Below are 23,021 nucleotides of genomic sequence, written 5' to 3' on the forward strand. Positions count from 1 at the left end.
CCGAGCCTCCTCTACAGAGGTCACGCGGTCTGCGGGTGAGTAACTCCGGCCCCACGTCTCCGCCTGGCGTGGCTACGGGTGCCTCCGGACGGAAGTAGTAGCGCCTGTAATCACAACCCTCCACACCGTCGGTTCTCACACCCAGACCCTCCTCGCTGGTACACGGCGGACGTAACCAGACCCATCGTCAGCGCGATGTCTCGCTCACCCACCTGTCCCTCTAGGCGTGTGGTGTGCTACTCTCACCCTCCTCCCTACCTCCTCCCCATTATCACCTGTTTCAGGTCCTTATGGTGCGATGGTCACTCCTGTCTGGTCGGGACTAGGCGGCTAGGGAGGAGGGGGATCTTCACGGACGTCCAGGACGGAGAGTTTTGAATCACGATTCCTTGCGTCGTACTCGCTGTGTAAGATGATCTGCTCCCATGACCTGGTTGCGCCTCAGGCTGGCGTCCGTCACCGGCAGGTGAGAGGAAGGAGACTGGGAGTTTGGAAACTGGCGAGAACATTCCACCTCTTCACCTGCCGACCACAGCCTAGGAGTAGGCATAACGTGAGCCCCGACGCAGGGGCGAATTCCCGTCATATCATCCACGTGTTCAGTGCTCCGGTGCGATTCATGGTGCCTCAACGACCGCCACCATGAACCTCCGCACACTAACATGAACAGCCCCAACACTCCCATGAACCTCTCCATATTAGCATCATCCAATCTCAACTGCACACGACCATGGTCCATCCACACTCCACACGATCATAATCCTCTCCACACTACAAACGACCATGAGCCTCTCCACACTCCACACGACCATAAGCCTCTCCACACTCCACACGACCATGATCCTCTCCACACTACACACGACCATGAGCCTCTCCACACCGGTATGATCCTCTCCACAATCAGTTTCCACCGCCCCTCGTGTGCTACGGGTCACCAGCGCCCAGTCTTCCACGAGGTTCGCTTTAAAACTTTGCAACTGCTTTGTAAACGTGGCGACTAGAACCATGGTTATTACTACTATCATGTTACCACGACTACTGTTACTGTTATTATTACCTGTATTACTATCATTACTGTATCATCATCAATATAATAGTAATATTATCAATATTATTATTATCATTATTATCATTATCATTACTATTATTATTATTATTATTATTATTATTATTATTATTATTATCATTATTATCATTATCATTACTATTATTATTATTATTATTATTATTATTATTATTATTATTATTATTATTATCATTACTGTTATTATTATCATTATTATTATTATTATCATTATTATTATTATTATTATTATCATTATTATTATTACTATCATTATTATCATTATTATTATTATTATTATTATTATTATTATTATTATTATATCTATTATTATTATTATCATTATCATTATTATTATTATTATCATTATTATTATTATTATTATTATCATTATTATTATTATTATTATAATTATTATTATCGTTATCATTATTATTATTATTAATATCATCATTGTTATCACATGGCGTCATGAAAAGAATGAATCCAGAAGGTGGGGAAGGAATAGATGAAGGATCATCTATTCCCCCGACGTACCCAACAATTACCATACATTTCCATATAAATTACTCGTAAAACCCCATCACATACCTATCACTTCTACATCACCTGATCATCACTTCAACTCGCCTTAACCAGTTCCTAGACTCAGAAACACTTATAACCCTCATCTTTCCACAAACAATCTCTCGCTTCTAGATTAGATATAAACTGCACGGCTGGCAAAGTCCAGCAGTACTCCGGCTTAAAAAGAAAAAAAAAAATTATAGAAAAAAGTTAAACCCTGATCTTTTGAGGCTGTGATTTTGCAACTTTAAAAACAAATTTCTTCTCCACTACCTGCAGTGTATAACTGTGAGCGATACAATGCAATGGATGCTGTAGTGCGTTACGTTATACACAGTCCGATATGAAAATGAAAAGTCCTTCAAAATCGTGGAGCGAATCAAGAGGTCAGGCCACTGTCGAGTGTATACTAACTTGATAACCTTTACTTGAATGAAGCGATAACCCAGAGGACACCAGGGAAGTTTATCACAGGTCGAGAGATGACCTCGGAGAGAGGAGTAGTCGTCGTCTAGAGACTCGCGTCTGAGATCATGACCTGAGCAGTTAAGTGAGATGAGTACCGACGAAAGGTAGAGGTGTGTGTGTGTGTGTGTGTGTGTGTGTGGGGGGGGGGGGGGGGGGGGGGGGTGTTACAAGAACTCGCTGCCTGAACGAGTTCCAAATGGCTCTGGGAGGAAAAGTCACACATCAAGACCTGAAAGCCATTAAATCTTGATGACCCAAGATGAATCTAGACATCAGGTGAGTCACGACCTGACCACCAGTCTCGTACCACTCAGTAAGACACACTCACAGACCACGAGGGTACGAAACGTCATTGCGAAGACCCTGACCCCTCGGATGAAGGTCAGACCAGCACAAGAGTTTCGCAAATGTGTCGATGGTTGCGAGTTCAGAACGCCAGGAACGAAGCCAGCCATCTCGGTCACCCCGATGTCGTTCGTTTAAACACCCGGCCTCAAGCGACTGATCAGAGTAAGCGTCCCACCAGCGGCTGTTTACCGAGAAGCGTTTGTTCATGGTCCGTTGAACGATCATTCTGCTTAGTGGGAACAGGTCACACAAACTGTGTGCATGCAGCCTTTAATGGCGACCCCAGTTATATGAATATAATATAGTCTTCTAACACAAATATCATCTACTTTCCTGTGTGACTCTGATTTGCTTACGCGTACGTGTTTATGTCTGTGTTATGCATGTTTTTGTACGGGTATCCATATGTGTTATTTGTTACGCACATTTACCCATCAGAATATATCTAACTTCTTGAATAATACAAGATCCATAACTTGCCTTCAGGAACCTCCTCGACTCATACACCGGCCGTCACCACACACACATACTCAGGCATCACAGTGACTTACGAAGAAAAGACTCCACACGCGTCTCGGCAGGGTAGGTCTGCTCTCGTGTTTCCCTAAGGTTCCGCCAACTCTTCGGGTAAGTATAAAGAAATTCAACTTTCAACATTTGTTGAAAAAGTCAATAAAACCAACCTTGTCCATCCTTACCCTAAGACAAGTCATGAGTGGCATCGTCATCTTCCCTCACGCTGCAGACTTCAGCAGCTCCTGCATGTTGTGTGTGTGTGTGTGTGTGTGTGTGTGTGTCACAGTTCTCAGAGGGACGACTTCGGTTGGGTCCCTGGCCGCTGCAGTGTTGTGTGCCGGCGACAGAGGAGCACCACAGCCGGTCTCCATATCACAGATAAACTAATAAACTGTTACTCTGAACCCAAGTGCAAGAGTGGGAACAAATCTTGAATGCTTTCATTCTTGTAAACGAAGAGAAAATGTCAACCATTACAAACCAGTACTCAACAACCTTATTAAAGTTACAACGGCAGGAATGCTACATTTACGTACCCTGACGACAGGAGTACGTGACTAACCAGATACAGCAAGGCAACATGAGTGTGGGCACACGAAAATAAAGTAGTTAGCTTGGTAAGGGTAAGACTGGTCAAGCTTAGTGTGGCGAGGGGAGGCTTACCAAGATAAGTGAGGCCAAGTAAAGGCTGGCCAAGATCAGCGAGGCCAATAAAGGCTGGCCGAGATGAGTGTGGCCAGGTAAGGCTGGCCAAGGTCATGCACCCACAATCAGACACCTACAGGGGCAGGCTGGTGGCGGTGAGGAGACCTTATCACAACCAGAACGTATCCATGTAATCAAAGCAAAAGAAAGTACAGACCTCCCAAGGTCCAGACCTGCTGTTGTGACTCCCTTACACCCCTGACGACTCAGTTCTCCAAAGACCTTTATCATCTTTCACGTACGTATTAGCTTCTCGTTCCAGCGTCTGCCGTACACCCGTTGTTGATAGTCTCCTCAGGAGGGGCTTTGTACGAGACGAGAGACCGAGTCCAGACGAGGGTATGGGCGGCTGAGACGGTTGGTGGAGGGGGGAAGGGGATGGGGGGGAAGGGTTACACACGGACACACGGCAGCTGGGGTTCCCACGATGGTGAGACTCGAGCGACCCAGGGTTCACCTGTTGAGGTGGTCCACTCTCTCCTCTCCTCGCCCTTCGACGAATAAACACCTCTGAGCTGGTGGGTTTTCATGGACCAGGGAGGATTCAATACACAGTCCAGAAGACTAGGGAGCATGGCAACCTGTGCGCCAACATGACCAGACAAGAGGATGATGATTTGAGACCTTTGAAGCCCTAAGTTAACCTGTACCCCAGAATATATGTGGAACGAACCCACCCTCCTCTAGATCTGCACGTCCGGAGACCTGGTCTGCGTTCCCGACACTTGTGAACCAGTGGACCCTGGGCAAACCTGTGGCCCTCACACGTACGTGTCTACACACACACACACACACACACACACACACACACACACACACACACAAAGCAAACCTAGAATAAAGAAACAGGAACATACACAGGAGTGCGAACATAAAGAAAAATTCGTCAAAATGACAAAATATTTGCATCTGAAGCCCAGAAATCTGCCGAGGGTAATGATAAACAAATTGTGCAAGACCTTCGTGATAGGACAGAGAAAATAATGTTTACTAACACAATAAAAGATCACAATGTCCTCTTCCCGATATCACACATCTTGAAAGTAAAGAAGACCCACAGCTGATAGGGATACCAAAACATCACTTATCATAGCCAGTATCGTACCCATCACCGGAGCCGATATCACAGTGGCGTGTTTCCCATCGATGCCAGATGTGGCAGGCGGGGCCCCTTCGCTAGTTAGGCTATATAGCCGTGCGAGAGGTTGAGCGAAACGGTCGGTCGGTCGTCCTCTCAATCAAGATGCTTACGACAACGCTACGGTCCTTGCTGCTCTTTACTGTAGTGTTGGGCGCTGCAGGTAGGAAAGTTATCCTTGAGTCACTACACCAAACACAAAGACAGAGAGACAGAGAGAGGGGTAGTGCTTAAAATATACGTACACAAAGCTCCCACACAAGTGGTAGAGGTTCGAATTCTGCTGTTGGAGGGCATTATATATATATATATATATATATATATATATATATATATATATATATATATATATATATATATATATATATATATATATATACGATTGTCGATGTTACCGGTCTCTGCTTTCCTAGTGTTACATTGCGAGTGGAAAGTCACTTTCGGCGAGGATGGTGTCAGTTGACGAAACAGTCATGTCGATGAATTTCTGGCTGCGCTACTGGATGTACCGCAGCCATGAAGCTGTAGTAGGAGCAACTGGAAGAGGAGGTCCTTGGGTAATAATTACTGAATACATTATACTCAATTTGGTGATTTTCATGTAGTTAATCACCTCTCTTAGTGAGGTAGCGTCACGAACAAACAAATAATGGCCTCCTTTGCGCAAAGCCACTCTCCAGCCGTCGTGTATAAGAGGTATACTGTTCTATAAAATCGTGTAACTGTCTCAATCTGTATGTACCACGTGATTTCTATACGGAGATGGGTTCACACACACACACACACACACACACACACACACACACACACACACTCAGTGGCCATGTATAATAAGAGGTACGGGTGAGTCTTGGACACATGGGTGATCTTCAATCGGATCACCAGCATGGACAGACCCCTCTAACTACCACTGGATGAATGTGCCTTGTTAGTCCTGCTTCTCAACCTTCTTCTCAGCCACCAGCCACACTCGGCTCAACACTCTGCAATGGCCGTCGGTGTATTTCGGCCTTGAATGTTACTTTCATGAGATTCTGAAAAGAGAGGAGTCTTATCCAGGCCATCCTAAGAGTGGGTAACTACAGACGACACACAATCAAAGCTTTTCATCATATAGACCAGTTTATATATATATATATATATATATATATATATATATATATATATATATATATATATATATATATATATATATATATATATATATATAGGGGAGAAAGAATACTTCCCACGTATTCCCTGCGTGTCGTAGAAGGCGACTAAAAGGGGAGGGAGCGGGAGGCTGGAAATCCTCCCCTCTCACTTTTTTTTTTAATTTTTCAAAAGAGGGAACAGAGAAGGGGCCCAGGTGAGGATATTCCCTCAAGGGCCCAGTCCTCTGTTCTCAACGCTACCTCGCTAATGCGGGAAATGGCGAATAGTATGAAAGAAAGATTTATTTATTTATTTATTTCGCCGTTTCCTGTGCTAGCAAGGCAGCGCCAGGAATAGACGAAGAAAGGCCGCAGTCGCTTACATCCATTTTCTGTCTGTTATGTGCCATGCACCGAAACCATAGTCCCCTCTCCTTGACCAGGTCCTAGAAACCTTTCCGTGTTGGTTCTCACTAAGGTGATTTCTTGTTTTCCAAGGATTCTGCAGTTCAGCGCAACTTATTAATATCCTGCCTGGCTGCTCTCATCACCAACGGTTACTCTTGAAGAAGTTATGAAAGTATTGGCTTACCGTCTTCGCTTTTTACGATGTTCTTCCTTTCCCATCTTGCTATATTCTTTCCCTGTTCTCTTGTGTCTCTCAAATACTGACTAGCTGTAAGACTGCTTGCGTCGCCCCCCTCTCCCCTCCCCTAAAGTACGTTCCTAATATCTTTGTTTTTTCTATTTTTTTCATATTTGCAACTAAAAAGGTGTCAGTGTCCCTGCTTGTAACTCCTTCTTCACTGTAAGTATATCAGAAACTTCCATAGAGATGATCTAGATTGTGACTACATTGTGTGTGTGTGTGTGTGTGTGTGTGTGTGTGTGTGTGTGTGTATTACCCCACTGGATATATCAGAACACTATTACAAATATTCACCTGTCACCAGAGCGGGTGTTGTGTAGCATGTAGTCTAGTGAGTTCCCAACTGATTAGTCCAAAAGGTCAAAGCCTGAGGCTGCAGATGTCATGACTATAATCGTACGGCCGGCAGTGCAGTTTGGCATTTCCACGAGAGAGAACTTGCTGCCAGTTCTCTGCGTTGAATCTATCGTACAGGATGGGAGTACAAGGTCTTCCTACGAACAGGTAAGCATTTATCTCTATCATCATTTCTTTCCAAATTTCCCCTAAACCCTAAAAGAATATAGAAAACGATAATAACATTTTTTATTCTTATTTTCTTCATCCTTTCGTATTCTCTTTCGGCAACTTCTGTGGACATAAGAGTTTGTTCATCGTAAACCATACCACAATAATGTTTCCCAGTGTCCTAAGTCTGTACAGAACTCATAAACCTGTTCCTTATGAGCCGCCACAACTCCCCCGTTCCTACACAGGGGCGCGTGCCCGGCTGCCACGTCTGCAGATGTCGTATAGACGACCCCCCCTCGACAGTGCGCTACACACGTCCACATGATGCTCGTAACACTATATTCTCGGAATGTTACGACATGGACGGCCGGCCTCCGGGAATGGGATTTTCTATTTGTATAAACTGCTGGGGTGGGGGAAAGGGGGAAGGGGGGGAAGGGGGTATGATTATGACATACATCATTAAATGCAGTTCGTTGTAACGATCACTATCGATAAGTGACGGTGCCAACACTATCACCGTCAGTGACATTACTGCAATGATCATTATCGTAATAACCTGTGCTTCGGATGCCAACTGTTTTCTTCCTTTTCAATATTTTTCATTTGTAATTAGTTTGATTTTCATGAAACAACATTTACAGCTGACGACTAACACGTTCGTTTGGATCAGTGCGTTCCTAATGCTCATACTAACCATGAGAGAGAGAGAGAGAGAGAGAGAGAGAGAGAGAGAGAGAGAGAGAGAGAGAGAGAGAGAGAGAGAGAGAGAGAGAGAGAGAGAGAGAGAGAGCACCCCGGTGAACCATAAAACACCAGTACATTGCCCCGTACTAGATGTCAGTGTCACCCCCTCCCCTCCGTCCAGGCAAGGGAGAGTATTTGCCTCTGTCTTAATGTCCCCCAGCGAGTCCCACGCTCATTGACGCCGTCCTGACCACTACCGTCCCCTGTGCTCTCCTGCAGCCTCCGGTGGGAATAAGGTAACACACACAAAGATTAACCTCTTCCACACACCTCACTTTTCTCTCGGACAGCCACATCATAATATTGAAGTTGATTTGCCACGCTCTTCAGATTTTACTGACTTTTGAAGGGAGGAAAAAAAAAAATGATCAAACTGAGAAACATTAGATTTCCACTACCATTTCGAGGCATCAGTGTTTTCATAACCCGGTGATTTCCGAAGTAACAGTTACCAAACTGCGATGCGTTCTTTAAATCTATATGAAAAGGTGATTTTAATATATTATTCATATATACGTCATTCTCATGGGATTGCATGAGAGTGCATTATCCTCTGGGATTTGTTAAACAGAATACTGAAGTGCTCGCGAGAAGACTTAAACACTTTTGATTTCTTAATCCGTATCCAGCTGCGGAGGACAGACCCAAAAAGTGCACCATAAATTGCACACAGCCTCACTAGTAATGAAGTTGCAGGCATTTATCACAGCATGTGGCCACTGGGACGTAAGGAACTAGTTCTTCCACGCTATCCAAAACACTTCATACCTTTTCAAGTTACGTAGTTAGCTGAGCCGACAGGTCTTAAGCTGGTGTTCTCATAACCCTTTAAAACCTGGTAAGTCAAATGCCTCCGTTGCAGTGATCAACAATCACAACCTCTACCTTCATATCCTCCAGAGGAAGTAAGTTCTCGTCTCAGCAGGTCAGTCTGGCAATGTTCCTCAAGTTCAAACGTCTTACCTTCAAGCCTTTAACCATAATACTACACAGTTCCCTCACCAGCCTCTAATCTGCGCGTCATCGGCCAACATATCTTTAGCAGATGCTCGTCTATACACCTCCTTCAACACCTTCCCCGACAAGAAAAATTTTTTTGCAAGAAACAGCACTTGTAGTTGATCATTTTTTCCAAATCGAGATGTAATTCTGTGCAATTATGTGCCCCAAAGTCTAAATAAAAGTTCGTTAACTTCATAACACTATGATGTGAGTACGAAGCTTCTGTCAGAAACTGCTCTTGAATTACTGCGCTAACAACACTGCGACCCCAAACAGGCACAAGGATGGCGACATAAGGTCCCCCATACATACCTGTATGATGGAATACAAGCCCCGGTGAAATAACCTAACCTAGATCAACTCCCTCATTCCCCTTCCGATCAAGCTGTCAGACCGCAATCATCTGCTCCCACCCACACGTGCACTATTCCCACCATATTCTGCCGAGCACCACGACCTGTACGATGGAGGGGCAGGATGACACCCGGCACGGTCATTGTTAGCAGATGACGCTATTCTGTTTTCTAAATCAGATCTCTCAAGGCCGATCTAACCACCGTCAACGCCATTCACATGGCTAAAACTTCAGTCAAATGTTCCTCCATTCATTTTACCAAAAACAAAGCAAAAATGTCCATACCTATAAACGCTGCATAACGCTACCTACCTTCCCTTTCCCAGGGCTTGATCCACGCAGTCTGACCGGGCACTGGAGCGCTATCTATCCCTCGCATTAATCCTCACATTCTCTCTCACACCCGTTACTCCTCTGACTCTCTATACCCACGCCTATGGAAACAACCCCTCGTTGCAAAGACGCTTGGGCACTGCGTCCAACCGGCGATATATAACCCATGCAAACTTTCGCCGGAGGTATTTTCTCTTAAGGACTCAGACTGACCTGTCAACCCCTTCGTCCACTCTCTCTCTCTCTCTCTCTCTCCTCCTCCTCCTCCTTGTCATTCACGTCGTCCATGACGGCAGTCTTCGCCACCGGGCCAAATCCTTCAGGTTTTTCACTCAAGCTTTCTCTGTGGAAGGCATCTTTAACCACTGTAATACATGACGATCGAGAACCATCTATTACGTTCAACACCTATCCATACTGAAATTGGTAAAAAAACAGGCTCCAATATATATATATATATATATATATATATATATATATATATATATATATATATATATATATATATATATATATATATATATATATATATATATATATATATATATTCCTATGAGTCCACGCGCAAAATTGTGATCCTTTCCAATATATATATATATATATATATATATATATATATATATATATATATATATATATATATATATATATATATATATATATATATATATGAGTTTAGTTTGCGTTACATATCCTATGAAATACTTCGCATTAAAGGTACATGTTTTATGATTTACCTCTCTCTCTACAGGTAAACCTCAGGTGACTTGCCTCTCTCTACAGGTGAACCGACCTGTCTCTCTCTCTACAGGTAAACCTTAGGTGACTTGTGTCTCGCTACAGGTGAACCTCAAGGTGATGCGTCTCTCGCCACAGGTGAACGTCATATGATCTACCTTTCGTTGCAGGGGAATGTCCCCCAGACTTCATCCACCTGGGTGACGAGTGTTACCTGTTCGTGCGGGAGCCCATGATACGGGATGAGGCCTCCGACTACTGCGTATCGCTTGGTGGCCAGCTGGCCTCCTTCCAGACCTGCTCGCTCTTCACTCAAGTCTCACGCTACCTGGAAGTTGAGCGTGAGTATCGCTGAACCTTGTTACGTACTTTCCCCAGCTTCAAGGGCAAAGCGTGTGTGGCCCAGATGGTCAATTCGAATCCTACAGGAAGTGTGTGAGTCTGAAACTAGGTCCGATCCCTTTCCGCCTATTTAGTCTCTGTCTCAAAACCCAAAATTTTCCTCCCTCTTGTAGGCATGACTTGCCGCGGCCCATCCCGAAGAAATGAGACCATTTTAACCCGTCCAGCTAATGCCCCATTATCATCAAACACAACCGTTACCTCTAAAGTCCTTGAGACTCTCGAAGTGGAAAGCCGTTAGGCCTCTCTTTCTCTGGATGTTAAAGTAAAATGTTATCAGCTCTGCACTTAACTTCAAGTTGAAGAGACGTCGCGACAACAAGTATCAACCAGTAGGTCTAGTGTTACCTTGAAGTTGAATGTCACTATAAGTCCATCTGTTATCAGGAACTTGAACTTGTCTTCAGCTTAGTTTTAAGTCATCTGAAAGTTGAACGTGAATTACGCTTAATTTTATGTTATCTGGAAGCTGAACGAGAATTCAGCTTAGTTTCACGTTATCCGGAAGCAGAAGGTGAGTTCAGCTTAGTTTCACGTTATCCGGAAGCAGAAGGTGAGTTCAGCTTAGTTTCACGTTATCTGTCAGTTGGCCTTGAGTGCCACTAGGTCTCCCGTCCTCTTGCAATTGAACGTAGGTGCCAGCCAGCAGGTCTCCCGGTATCTGGAAGGTGAACGTGAGGTATAACTGTAACATTTCATCCATATGTTAGGATTACCCTTCACATTTCTGGCAATCACGTAGAGTGTTCTATCCAGCCTTTCCTCCCAGCATCAGACGGTGTAGTCTTTTTATTTAAGCTAAAATCTTTCCTGTGGTGTCACAGGTCTGTGCTAGGCTACCGAATATACAAATATTGCTGTAAAGTAAATTAGACGAGTGGGTTATGTTGGTGAGTCACACATTAAATCATCAAAGTAAGAAGGATTCAGATCACATGTAAATCAAACTGAATAGTTCGTGTGTTTAATGAGGTTATACTCGCCAAGGTCGTGTGCAAGAGTTGGAGAGAAATGCGGAAATGGGTCATTATCACACGGGAAACGTTGATAGAGAGCAGATAATATGCATGGAAACAGGACATAAAGGAGTCCGTTGGTGTGCTTGAGGACGAGAAAGATATGAGGGGCAGATATTCCGTGAAAAAGGGATTCACTGTAGCCAGGAATGAGATAAGGCGTTAGCCCACCAGACGACGAGACCCCAGTCCTCTCACCAGTGTGACGCCCACAGAAATGGACACGGGAGGGATGGCCTTCTGGGTAGGCGCCTCCAGGAGCTCCGGCGACTGGGCGTGGACCGGGTCGAGCTCTCCACTTCTCTACGGCGCCCCCTACTGGGATCCTTTTAACCTCGTGGTGTCCGAAGAGCACAACTGCGCCGTCATGCCTCCCCATGGCGGTTACTTCATGCCCGAGAAGTGTGACGTCCTCTCCTTGCCCATATGCGAGGTAAGTCTTTATCTGTGCCGACATCTCGCGTGGAGGTTTGTATGTTCTATTCTCACTACATCTCTAACACTACAGATTAATCAAGAAATCAGAGAATCTCTGGCAAACAACACTGTTGAAACCATAAGATGCAACGCTGTCTCTGGCAACCAACACTGTTAAAATCATAAGATGCAACGCTGTCTCTGGCAAACAACACTGTTAAAATCATAAGATGCAACACTGTTTCACTGGTGGACCTGGACACCTCCAGCCACACCTGTCCGAGCATGAAGGGTGATATGTGAGGCATCTGCCCGTGGCAGGTAGAAATGTATTCCTACGACGTATCTTGATGTAGCACGGGGATGATTTACTCACTGTCACTACATCCGTGCATGCAATCTATCTTTTGTTTATTCTGCTACGTCAAAAGTGATGCTTCTGTCTTCCTGAGAGCTTCTAGCACTTACCACAAGAAACATGTACGATAAACAAGCAGCAGGCATGCCTAAGATATATATATATATATATATATATATATATATATATATATATATATATATATATATATATATATATATATATATATATATATATATATATATATAATCAATATCTTCTTAATACTGCTTAAACTAATACTAACAAGACATCAAATTGAAGTCACACTCGAGAATTTCTCGCTTCAAAGTTGCCGTCCATGAAGTGTATCTGACGTCAGTGCAGTACAATGGAATACCAATTTCAGGCTGAAGAACTGAGACAGATCTTTCGGCAGACAACGTTATATTTGTAAATGTTAAAGCCAGACTTGAGCTCAGCTTGGCCGTGGCCCGACAGCGTAGTGGCTTCACAAAGCACTGTTAACTCAGTAGTGTCGTGGCTTAGCAGACTTGTGGCTTACCAGGCTTTTGGCCTGTGAATGACCGAACTTGTGGCTCAGCAGACTTGTAACTTACGAGTCCTGGGGCTTAGTAGACTTATTAGACCTGTGTGACATAGCAGAACTTTGGCTCAGGTAAGCGGACCCGCTTGTGAAGAGCGCTCATACTCCAACATAAAGTCACCAGAGTGTTGGCCATCATCCGACTTGAATCTGAAAAAAAAATTCAGTTGGCAATCCTGGCTTCATACGGACCTTCCATTTTCCTGCCATCTTGTTCATAGCTTTAAACGAGGTATAAAGCATTCCCAAGGTTTGCAGTGTGTTGCAAACACAACGGGTGCATCAACAGCTGACAATTCCTCCACCCCCACCCACCTCCCTCCTAGATAGAATAGGAATATGTAGGAAACCTTCACTGAAAACAGTGACACTTATTTTAACGAGATGGCATCCTGATACACGAGGACACCTCAAAACGGACACTTCAGTCTCATACATGGAATGAGACAGCAGGCCCCTTTGGCAAACCACAAAACAAGAGGCAACTGAACATCAAAACGTGCCACTAAATTCATAGATTGCAAACTGTCTTTTGAATAGGAAACTTCCACCAACGGAGACTCCTACCACTTAACCATTTCTTCTTCTAAACAGACCACTTACAACACTCCATTTCATTCTTTACTACGATGACGCGGAAGTCCTATGAACCCATATCCTCGCATCAATCAGTCAGGCAGTGATTTCATAGAAAGGATTTCTGTTTTCCATTCCCTTAGTCCAGATCGAACAACTTTCATCAAGGTTTCTATTCCAAATGCCAACGACGTTCCTCCTCGAGTGTCAGACTGTTTTCATCAGAGAGAATCAACAGCTGAAACTGTGAACTTAAGCTCAGTTCAAAGAGCGAACCTGACCCTGGGAAACAAGAAATCTAAAACATCTCGAAACATTATACACAGATTAGCGCACACGCCATTTTTTTCTCTTCCTTTCGCCACCGAACTTTAATCATCGGTCGTTTCATCAAACTCAAGATTTGTTTTTCCAACGCACGCCATTTTATATACGTTATACTTAATCTCAATACGACTGAAGCGAGAATGGATGGATATACATGCCACGCATCAGATCCAGTTCTCTGTATGAGATAGCATCGAAGCGTGTGAGTGAAGCAGCTTCGATATTCTCACAGTTCGGATCTGAAGTTCGCGGCGTTTATTCGGGTCTGGTCCCTATATATCGGGCAAAATTATCATCACCTGGGGGTCGGATGTACCTGGGGGACATGTACAGGATGGACTGATTCTGCTCAGGCAATAATTCCATCCTGCATAAAAGAAGACGCTTCATTGAATCTCAATGGTAAGGTGAAGAAGGGAAATAAGGGAGGAAAATCAAATGTGGAGAAATGCCATGCAAAAAAGGGATGGGTGAGAAAGGCTTGGGAAGGGCTAGGAGGAGAGGCTAGCTTATGGAGTCTGGCGAGTGGGGAAAGCAGGAAGCCACGAGACATGCGAAGGAGGTGAAAGAGACTGAGAAAAGGTGAAGGAAGTAGGAATAAGACAGGATGAGAACAAGTCAGTCGCAGAGATTACTGGTCCAGGAAGGTGGAAGAAAGATAATGAAAAAAAAAAGTGAAATAAAAGAGATATATAGTGAGGCTAGAAGAACAGAGGGTTATCAGGAAGGAAGGAAGGAGGGCCCTATCCTCACCTAATGTTATCAGGAAGGAAGGAAGGAAGGAGGGCCCTATCCTCACCTAATGTTATCAGGAAGGAAGGAAGGAAGGAGAGCCCTATCCTCCCCTAACACAAGTGAGGATTCTTCATGTAACCCTCACACCAACCTGATGATCCACATACAACACTACTCTCGGTTTTCACAAAGTCTCCACGTGCGGCTTTATCGCCTTACATATCGTCAAAGAACTTTTCGCTCCATCATTTCCTGTAACTGGAACAACTGGAAGGAACTCAGCCTTGGAACTGCAACCGAAGGAGCTCCTGGAAAAGGGGTCCTAGGGCACTTACACACACACACACACACACACACACACACACACACACACACACACACACACATACACCCAAGGATATGCTGTTCATGAAAAACACCAGTAATTTCATAAAGAAAACAAGAACTTAACCTGCATGCTAATCAGGCAGAATAATTCAATAAAACAGTTAACCTAACAATCAAATATTCCCTTGTCCACTTCAAATTCGTCCAAGATGTATCATGCAGTAACATGAAATACATCAATATATCAATACTGGAAAATTTCATATAAGTTTCACTCAGGCAACTTCAGAGCACATCTTATCACTGTTCAGTGAACTGAACTTGTGTGTGGCACACTTTCCGTCATGAGGACCTTCGTCCGTAGCGGAGGAGTGTCTTGGTGATGTCACGATCCATCTAAACTGATGAGGATGACAGCAGTGATGAAGATGGCGATAACAGTAAGAATGATGATATGAGAGAGAGAGAGAGAGAGAGAGAGAGAGAGAGAGAGAGAGAGAGAGAGAGAGAGAGAGAGAGAGAGAGAGAGAGAGAGAGAGAGAGAGAGAGAGAGAGAGATACCTTTGTTCAAAAAGGAAACATTCTACTGAAGACTAAGGGTACACCGCCTCTGGTAATGTCCTAATCCTCGAGAGGAACACAGCCTGGATCAACCACCCGTTTCTCCTCAGGCTCCACTCCTGAAGGCGGCGGCTCCTACCGCTGCACGAGATCCCCCGGCCCCGCGGGTCACCTGCCCGACGCCGTTTGAGGCTGTGGGCGACCGATGCTTCTACATGAACGACGAGTTCCTAACCTGGGACAGGGCCAGGACCAGGTGCGGAGAGCTGGCCGAAGACTACAACAGCGACCTGGCCGTCCTCAGCGACTGCGAGCTCTTCACCGCCATCGTGCGGCTCCTGGAGGACAAACGTAAGTGTTCTGGCTCTCGTGTGTCTTACAGGTATGGGGGCGTGAGTCTGCCTACCTCCCTACCGTCGTCACTATCTTACAGCTCCACTCTCACTATCTTACAGCTCCACTCTCACTATCTTACAACTCCACTCTCACTATCTTACAGCTCCACTCTCACTATCTTACAGCTCCACTCTCACTATCTTACACCTCCACTCTCACTATCTTACAGCTCCACTCTCACTATTTTACAGCTCCACTCTCACTATCTTACACCTCCACTCTCACTATCTTACAGCTCCACTCTCACTATCTTACAACTCCACTCTCACTATCTTACAGCTCCACTCTCACTATCTTACAGCTCCACTCTCACTATCTTACACCTCCACTCTCACTATCTTACAGCTCCACTCTCACTATTTTACAGCTCCACTCTCACTATCTTACACCTCCACTCTCACTATCTTACAGCTCCACTCTCACTATCTTACAACTCCACTCTCACTATCTTACAGCTCCACTCTCACTATCTTACAGCTCCACTCTCACTATCTTACAACTCCACTCTCACTGTCTTACAGCTCCACTCTCACTATCTTACAGCTCCACTCTCACTATCTTACAGCTCCACTCTCACTATCTTACAGCTCCACTCTCACTATCTAACAGCTCCACTCTCACTGTCTTACAGCTCCACTCTCACTATCTTACACCTCCACTCTCACTATCTTACAGCTCCACTCTCACTATTTTACAGCTCCACTCTCACTATCTTACACCTCCACTCTCACTATCTTACAGCTCCACTCTCACTATCTTACAACTCCACTCTCACTATCTTACAGCTCCACTCTCACTATCTTACAGCTCCACTCTCACTATCTTACACCTCCACTCTCACTATCTTACAGCTCCACTCTCACTATTTTACAGCTCCACTCTCACTATCTTACACCTCCACTCTCACTATCTTACAGCTCCACTCTCACTATCTTACAACTCCACTCTCACTATCTTACAGCTCCACTCTCACTATCTTACAGCTCCACTCTCACTATCTTACACCTCCACTCTCACTATCTTACAGCTCCACTCTCACTATTTTACAGCTCCACTCTCACTATCTTACACCTCCACTCTCACTATCTTACAACTCCACTCTCACTATCTTACAGCTCCACTCTCACTGTCTTACAGCTCCACTCTCACTATCTTACACCTCCACTCTCACTATCTTACAACTCCACTCTCACTATCTTACACCTCCACTCTCACTATCTTACAGCTCCACTCTCACTATCTTACACCTCCACTCTCACTATCTTACAACTCCACTCTCACTGTCTTACAGCTCCACTCTCACTATCTTACAGCTCCACTCTCACTATCTTACAGCTCCACTCTCACTATCTTACAGCTCCACTCTCACTATCTAACAGCTCCACTCTCACTGTCTTACAGCTCCACTCTCACTATCTTACAGCTCCACTCTCACTATCTTACAGCTCCACTCTCACTATCTTACAGCTCCACTCTCACTATCTTACAGCTCCACTCTCACTATCTTACAGCTCCACTCTCACTATCTTACAGCTCCACTCTCACTATCTTACAGCTCCACTCTCACTATCTTACAACTCCACTCTCACTATCTTACAGCTCCACTCTCACTATCTTACAGCTCCACTCTCACTATCTTACAGCTCCACTCTCACTATCTAACAGCTCCACTCTCACTGTCTTACAGCTCCACTCTCACTATCTTACAGCTCCACTCTCACTATCTAACAGCTCCACTCTCATTGTCTTACAGCTCCACTCTCACTATCTTACACCTCCACTCTCACTATCTTACAACTCCACTCTCACTGTCTAACAGCTCCACGCTCACTATCTTACAGCTCCACTCTCACTATCTTACAGTTCCTATGTCAGTAACTTACAGCCTCACCGTTACTTATGTTACAGCCTCACCGTCACCTTTTTCACAATCACGCCATCATTATGTTACAGCTCCATCGCCTCAGTCTTACAACCACACAGTCATGTGACTTGTGCAGGTAACTCCGGCAGATTTGGTTAGCACACCCATGCTCATCCTGTTAGCGGTAGCGCAGAAGGATTACAGGGGTCACAAGGTCTTCGTCAGACCCCAGTGGGTTGATATTACATAAGATGTTACAGTTCATAACAGGTATTTCATTATATACATTACATACTTTCATCTGGTAAGTTTTGCCGAGTAGAAGTAAAAAGTGGATACAAAATTAGATTTTCAGCTATCGTGTTATTAACAATAAAGTGTTGCGACATTTCTTACAGGGTTTCTTTAGATCTATCCCAAATAGGCTCTGTCTTTTTTTTTTTTTCACATTTCCAGACTTAATAGTGTTCTAGTTTGTGTCCACATTCTTGACCACACCGTCGCTACCTGACATTCCCATCGCCATGGCATTACAGCCCCTACCGCCACTACTTGCATCCGCCTCCCACCGTCGACATCTTACAGCCTCACTATCACTATCTTCCGGGACGGTGAGAGGGATGTGTCATCCCTGGGGGGACAATGAATCCCCAAACGGTCGTGACGGAAGACGACCGAGGTTCAGATGTAGTAAGGAAGGACTGGATCTCGGGGTGTGGACCCCGGCCGCCAAACAGGGCACCGGAGGGAATCAAGCTGACGTCAGACGTGTGTGTGTGTGTGTGTGTGTGTGTGTGTGTGTGTGTGTGTGTGTGTGTGTGTGTGTGTGTGTGTTTTAGGACTGGAGAAGATGATGGAGGAAAGGATAAGAGATATCATGAGAGAGGGAAGGAAGGGGGTGGATATTTAAGAATGAGAGAGAGAGAGACAGAGAGGTACTAAGAAAGATCAGAGGAAAATCTAGTGGAATGAAGGATGAGGAAACACATTGGTGAGAGACTGAAGAAGAGACAGTGAGAGATTACCACCAGAGTCTCCTGCATGATGGACGGGGCGTAAACACAACAGATAAGACACAACTGAGGTACAAAAAATGTATGATAATGAGACTTAAGAATAACGTCAGGTCAACGTTAATGCGTCGCTGTGAGGCACGTGACCCCTCAAAGCAAAGATTTTCGACACATTAACTACTGTGGCGGGTCATGCCCATCCTTCGAACGCAAGACAGAAACCAAGAATGAACAGAAAATGGGAATAACTAACGGTGAACATGGGGGATGGCGGCAAAAAGGCAACAGAAAGTGATGAACAAGGCGGATGGAGAATGAGAAACAACTTGGGCAGGACTGATGAGAGAACAAAGAACGGATGAACGAGTGTGCTGAACATAAAAATGATGAACAAGGTCTGGGCAGATCTGGTGAATATGCGTTAGGAGGAACTGAAGAACATGGGCAAGGGAGAACTGATGAACAAGGACTACTAACAACTGGTGGAAAAGCGACTCGGCAGAACAGATGAACCAGGTGTATGGATGGCCGGTCCTTGCTGCTGACCTCTGACCTCTGACGTTGCATGACTGCCCTAACTGTTGGCCCTTGATCTCTGACGTCACAAGATGGCCCATGTTGACCCCTGGCTTCCGACGTCACGCGATGGACCCTGCTGATGACCCTCCTGACCTCTGACGTCACACGACTGCCTCTGCTGCTGACCTCTGACCTCTGACGTCACGCGGGTGACGAAGCTCTGTAGTAAATTGTTAAACCATTCCCAAGATTTTCACTTCTATTTACTGTGATGCACAGCTTCGTTTTGGGGAGTCCATTCGCTTGGTCACTAGTTAGAAATGGTGATGATGTTGGTTCCTTGTCACAGTCGTCAATGCTGAATCTGATGCGCGAGTGTCATGCAGTTAACGACTCCGTTATCAAAGATTAGTGACGATGGCTTCTTGCCCCTCTAATGATCTCAAGTCCTCCGTCGTGACAAACACAGGCATCATGACGTCATACCACACTCACATCCCAGATACTGACAAACTTCATTTAGTTTCGAGAGTCTCTTCTTCTTCTTCTTCTTCTTCTTCTTCTTCGTCTTCTTCTTTTCTTCTTCTTCTTTTTCTTCTTCTTCTTCTTCTTCTTATTCGTCGTCCTTTTCTTCTTCTTCGCCATTTTCTTCTTCGTCCTTTTCTTCTTCTTCTTCTTCTTCTTCTTCTTCTTCTTCTTCTTCTTCTTCTTCTTCTTCTTCGTCTTCTTCTTCTTCGTCTTCTTCTTCTTCTTCTTCTTCTTCTTCTTCTTCTTCTTCTTCTTCTTCTTCTTCTTCTTCTTCTTCTTCTTCTTCTTCGTCTTTTCTTCTTCTTCTTCTTCGTCTTTTCTTCTTCTTCTTCTTCTTCTTCTTCGTCGTCGTCGTCTTCTTCTTCTTCTTCTTCCTCTTCTTCTTCGTCCTCTTCTTCTTCGTCTTTTCTTCTTCTTCTTCTTCTTCTTCTTCTTCGTCTTCTTCTTCTTCTTCTTTTTCTTTTCCCATCATCTTGAGTGCCATCAGTGCCAGCCTGACACTCGTGAAGAAGTGCGCAGTGCCATAATCCTCGACTGCCAGGCACCCAGCTGGGAGGTCAGGTCAACTCGCATCGCGTATGTGCCAGCCAGGCACAGCCGTTTGCTATTATGACGAACGCCCTAAACTCAGGATTCGAACCAGGGCCCACGTGATTCACAGGAAGCAACGCTCATCATCAGCAGTTCCACTGAGGCTCAGCGCATCACATCTCACAGTTACATCGCTAAGGTAGTTACGTCAGCCGTGCGACGTGTCTATGACACAAATCGCGTCCTACCACGGGGAACTTCGTCGTCAGCGTCTTACAAACTCAGGGTCGTAACACAGTCACGCAAACTATACATCCGTCTTCAATGGATTTCATTTTCCAGTGTGGAATCATCAAGCCACTCATGTATCCATCCCTAAGACAAGTGTGCATATCTTGTCTCCTTAACCCAGTCTCCCTCTCGTATTTACTCATTCTGAGACGCCTAGGAAAGGAAGCCCATACAAGTCTTTTCCTCCCACTGAACAGAAGACAATACCAGCAAAACCGGAATCACTAAATTAATCGTTTGAGTTGATATACATCTGCTGCATCCATCAACAAACGGAGCATCATCTGTAAAAATTTACACCCGAGAGTTTTAACCTCAACGAAAAAAAAAGAACGAAACCTTTTCAATTGTTTACGTTTTTCTTTCAATTATTTTTTTTTCTGCGGATTCAAACTTTATGGAAAATTCTCTTTTTATCTTTACATTAGAACACATCATGAGGGATTGTGGCCTTACTTATTCACACGTATTTATCATTCTTCTCACCAAATCGTTAGCAGTTTCCAGTATTCCACAGAACACACATTTCGTTATCAACGGATACTGGATCATGTGGCTGACACCTCCATTTCCCTCTGCAGAGGGAACTACGGGCACGGCTGACTGGGTATGGGTGGGGGCCCACCTCGACGAGTACACGGGTCAGTTCCGCTGGTTGGACGGCAACTTCGCCAACACTGGAGTACCCTTCTGGTGCCCCGGCCAACCCAACAACTTCGAGAACAGGCAGAGCTGCGTCATGCTCTGGGGGTCCAACTTCTTCTACGGCGCCGACGAGGACTGCAGCAGCATACACAGATCTCTCTGCGAACTCGGGCTCTAGAGAAACACGCCTGGGACTTCGATGGGATGAGATGCTGGTTTCCTACGGGAAGAAAACACAGCTTCTGAGGGATGTGGTTCGTCATCTGTAAAGGCTTGAGAGACGAAAACGAATAACTTTTTGGGAAGAAGTTGGAGGAGATTTACAAAAAAAAAAAAAAGTGTTTGCGTCTTAAAATAAAATGAAATATCCTCAAGTGTTTGCATTCGTAAAACATCATATTGTTATCTGTGCAATTAAATCATCCGATACATGAATGGTATGACCATGATCAAGGAACCTTCTCACAACCTCTCTCATGTGTGGAAGATCTCTCAGCTAACATTCCAGCTGCCTTATATTCCGTCAACAACTGAATCTAACACCATTCCTTATCCTCTCCTAACTGAATTTAACCTGTTATATATCTTCCCTACTTTTCCTTCCTTGAGTTTTCAATCGTAATGGATATAACCATTTCAAATCTACAACCAAATCGTCCAAGATACGTTCTAGTAGGTAAGAGCCAGGTATCTATACAAATGGAAAGTGCCTCTCTCTCTCTCTCTCTCTCTCTCTCTCTCTCTCTCTCTCTCTCTCTCTCTCTCTCTCTCTCTCTCTCTCTCTCTCTCTCTCTCTCTCTCTCTCTCTCTCTCTCTCTCCCTCCGTAATGTGTCTCTCTCGATTGCCATCAAAAGACTGCGAACTCGAGGGAACCAGCAGTGAGTAAAAATTAGTTACATCTTTTTTCAACAGTTCCTGTGGAATGAATTATGCTGAGAAAGAAAAAATTTTCTTAAAGAATGATAAAACTTTGGTCCCAAAGGGATAAAATGGCGTCGATCTTTCACACATTGCGCATATATATTCTCCTTTATGTTAGTTCATATGGCACGGGCTAGTGAAGCCCTAATCGTGTTTGTGTTTGTTGCTGGTGTATAAAGCATATCAGTTAGAGCCTGGCATCAGGCATAGACGCCAGAGGTGAGACTGACAGTACTAAAGGATGAGTATTGCCAGGATTACATGCCAGCCTGTTAGGCCAAGGACAATGGACAATGTGGCTCAAGAAACGACTAGAAGGAGAGACAGAGGCGATAGCATCGGCCGGGGGGGGGGGGGGGGGGGGAGGAGGAGGAGGAGGAGGAGGAGGAGGAGGAGGAGGAGGAGGAGGTCACCCTACCGCCAGCCGCGACTCCGGCAGGAGGGCCTGGGCCCTCTCCACCGCCACCACCACCACCACACGGCCACCAGGTCAGCTGATGCCACACCCAGAGAGTTCATCGACGAGAGAAAAGATAAGATAAAAGGGCAACGAAACTTTGAAAAGTGCCAACGAAAAACGCGAGAGGAAAAAAAAGGAAAAACGAAATGTAGTAATCCAGTGTATGATAAGGAGTGTCTCTGAAGCCTCAGAATGTGTGGGGGAGCATGAGAAACTCGAGCCGCGGGGGATTCTCTGGGGACATTTCCTCTCCGTGTCTGATGAGAATATAATGT

General features: G+C 44.9%; 1 protein-coding gene across 1 annotated transcript; it reads left to right on the forward strand.

The window, feature by feature from the left end:
* Positions 1-4,810: 4,810 nt before the first annotated feature.
* Positions 4,811-21,734, forward strand: LOC139753494 (uncharacterized). Its single transcript, XM_071670107.1, has 5 exons — positions 4,811-4,968; positions 10,443-10,613; positions 11,906-12,123; positions 15,688-15,928; positions 21,301-21,734. Exons 1-5 carry the CDS (start codon positions 4,911-4,913, stop codon positions 21,540-21,542), a joined length of 930 nt encoding a protein of 309 aa, XP_071526208.1. The 5' UTR covers positions 4,811-4,910; the 3' UTR covers positions 21,543-21,734.
* Positions 21,735-23,021: the final 1,287 nt, after the last annotated feature.

This window comes from Panulirus ornatus, chromosome 14, assembly GCF_036320965.1.
Source record: "Panulirus ornatus isolate Po-2019 chromosome 14, ASM3632096v1, whole genome shotgun sequence".
Lineage (NCBI taxonomy): Eukaryota > Metazoa > Arthropoda > Malacostraca > Decapoda > Palinuridae > Panulirus > Panulirus ornatus.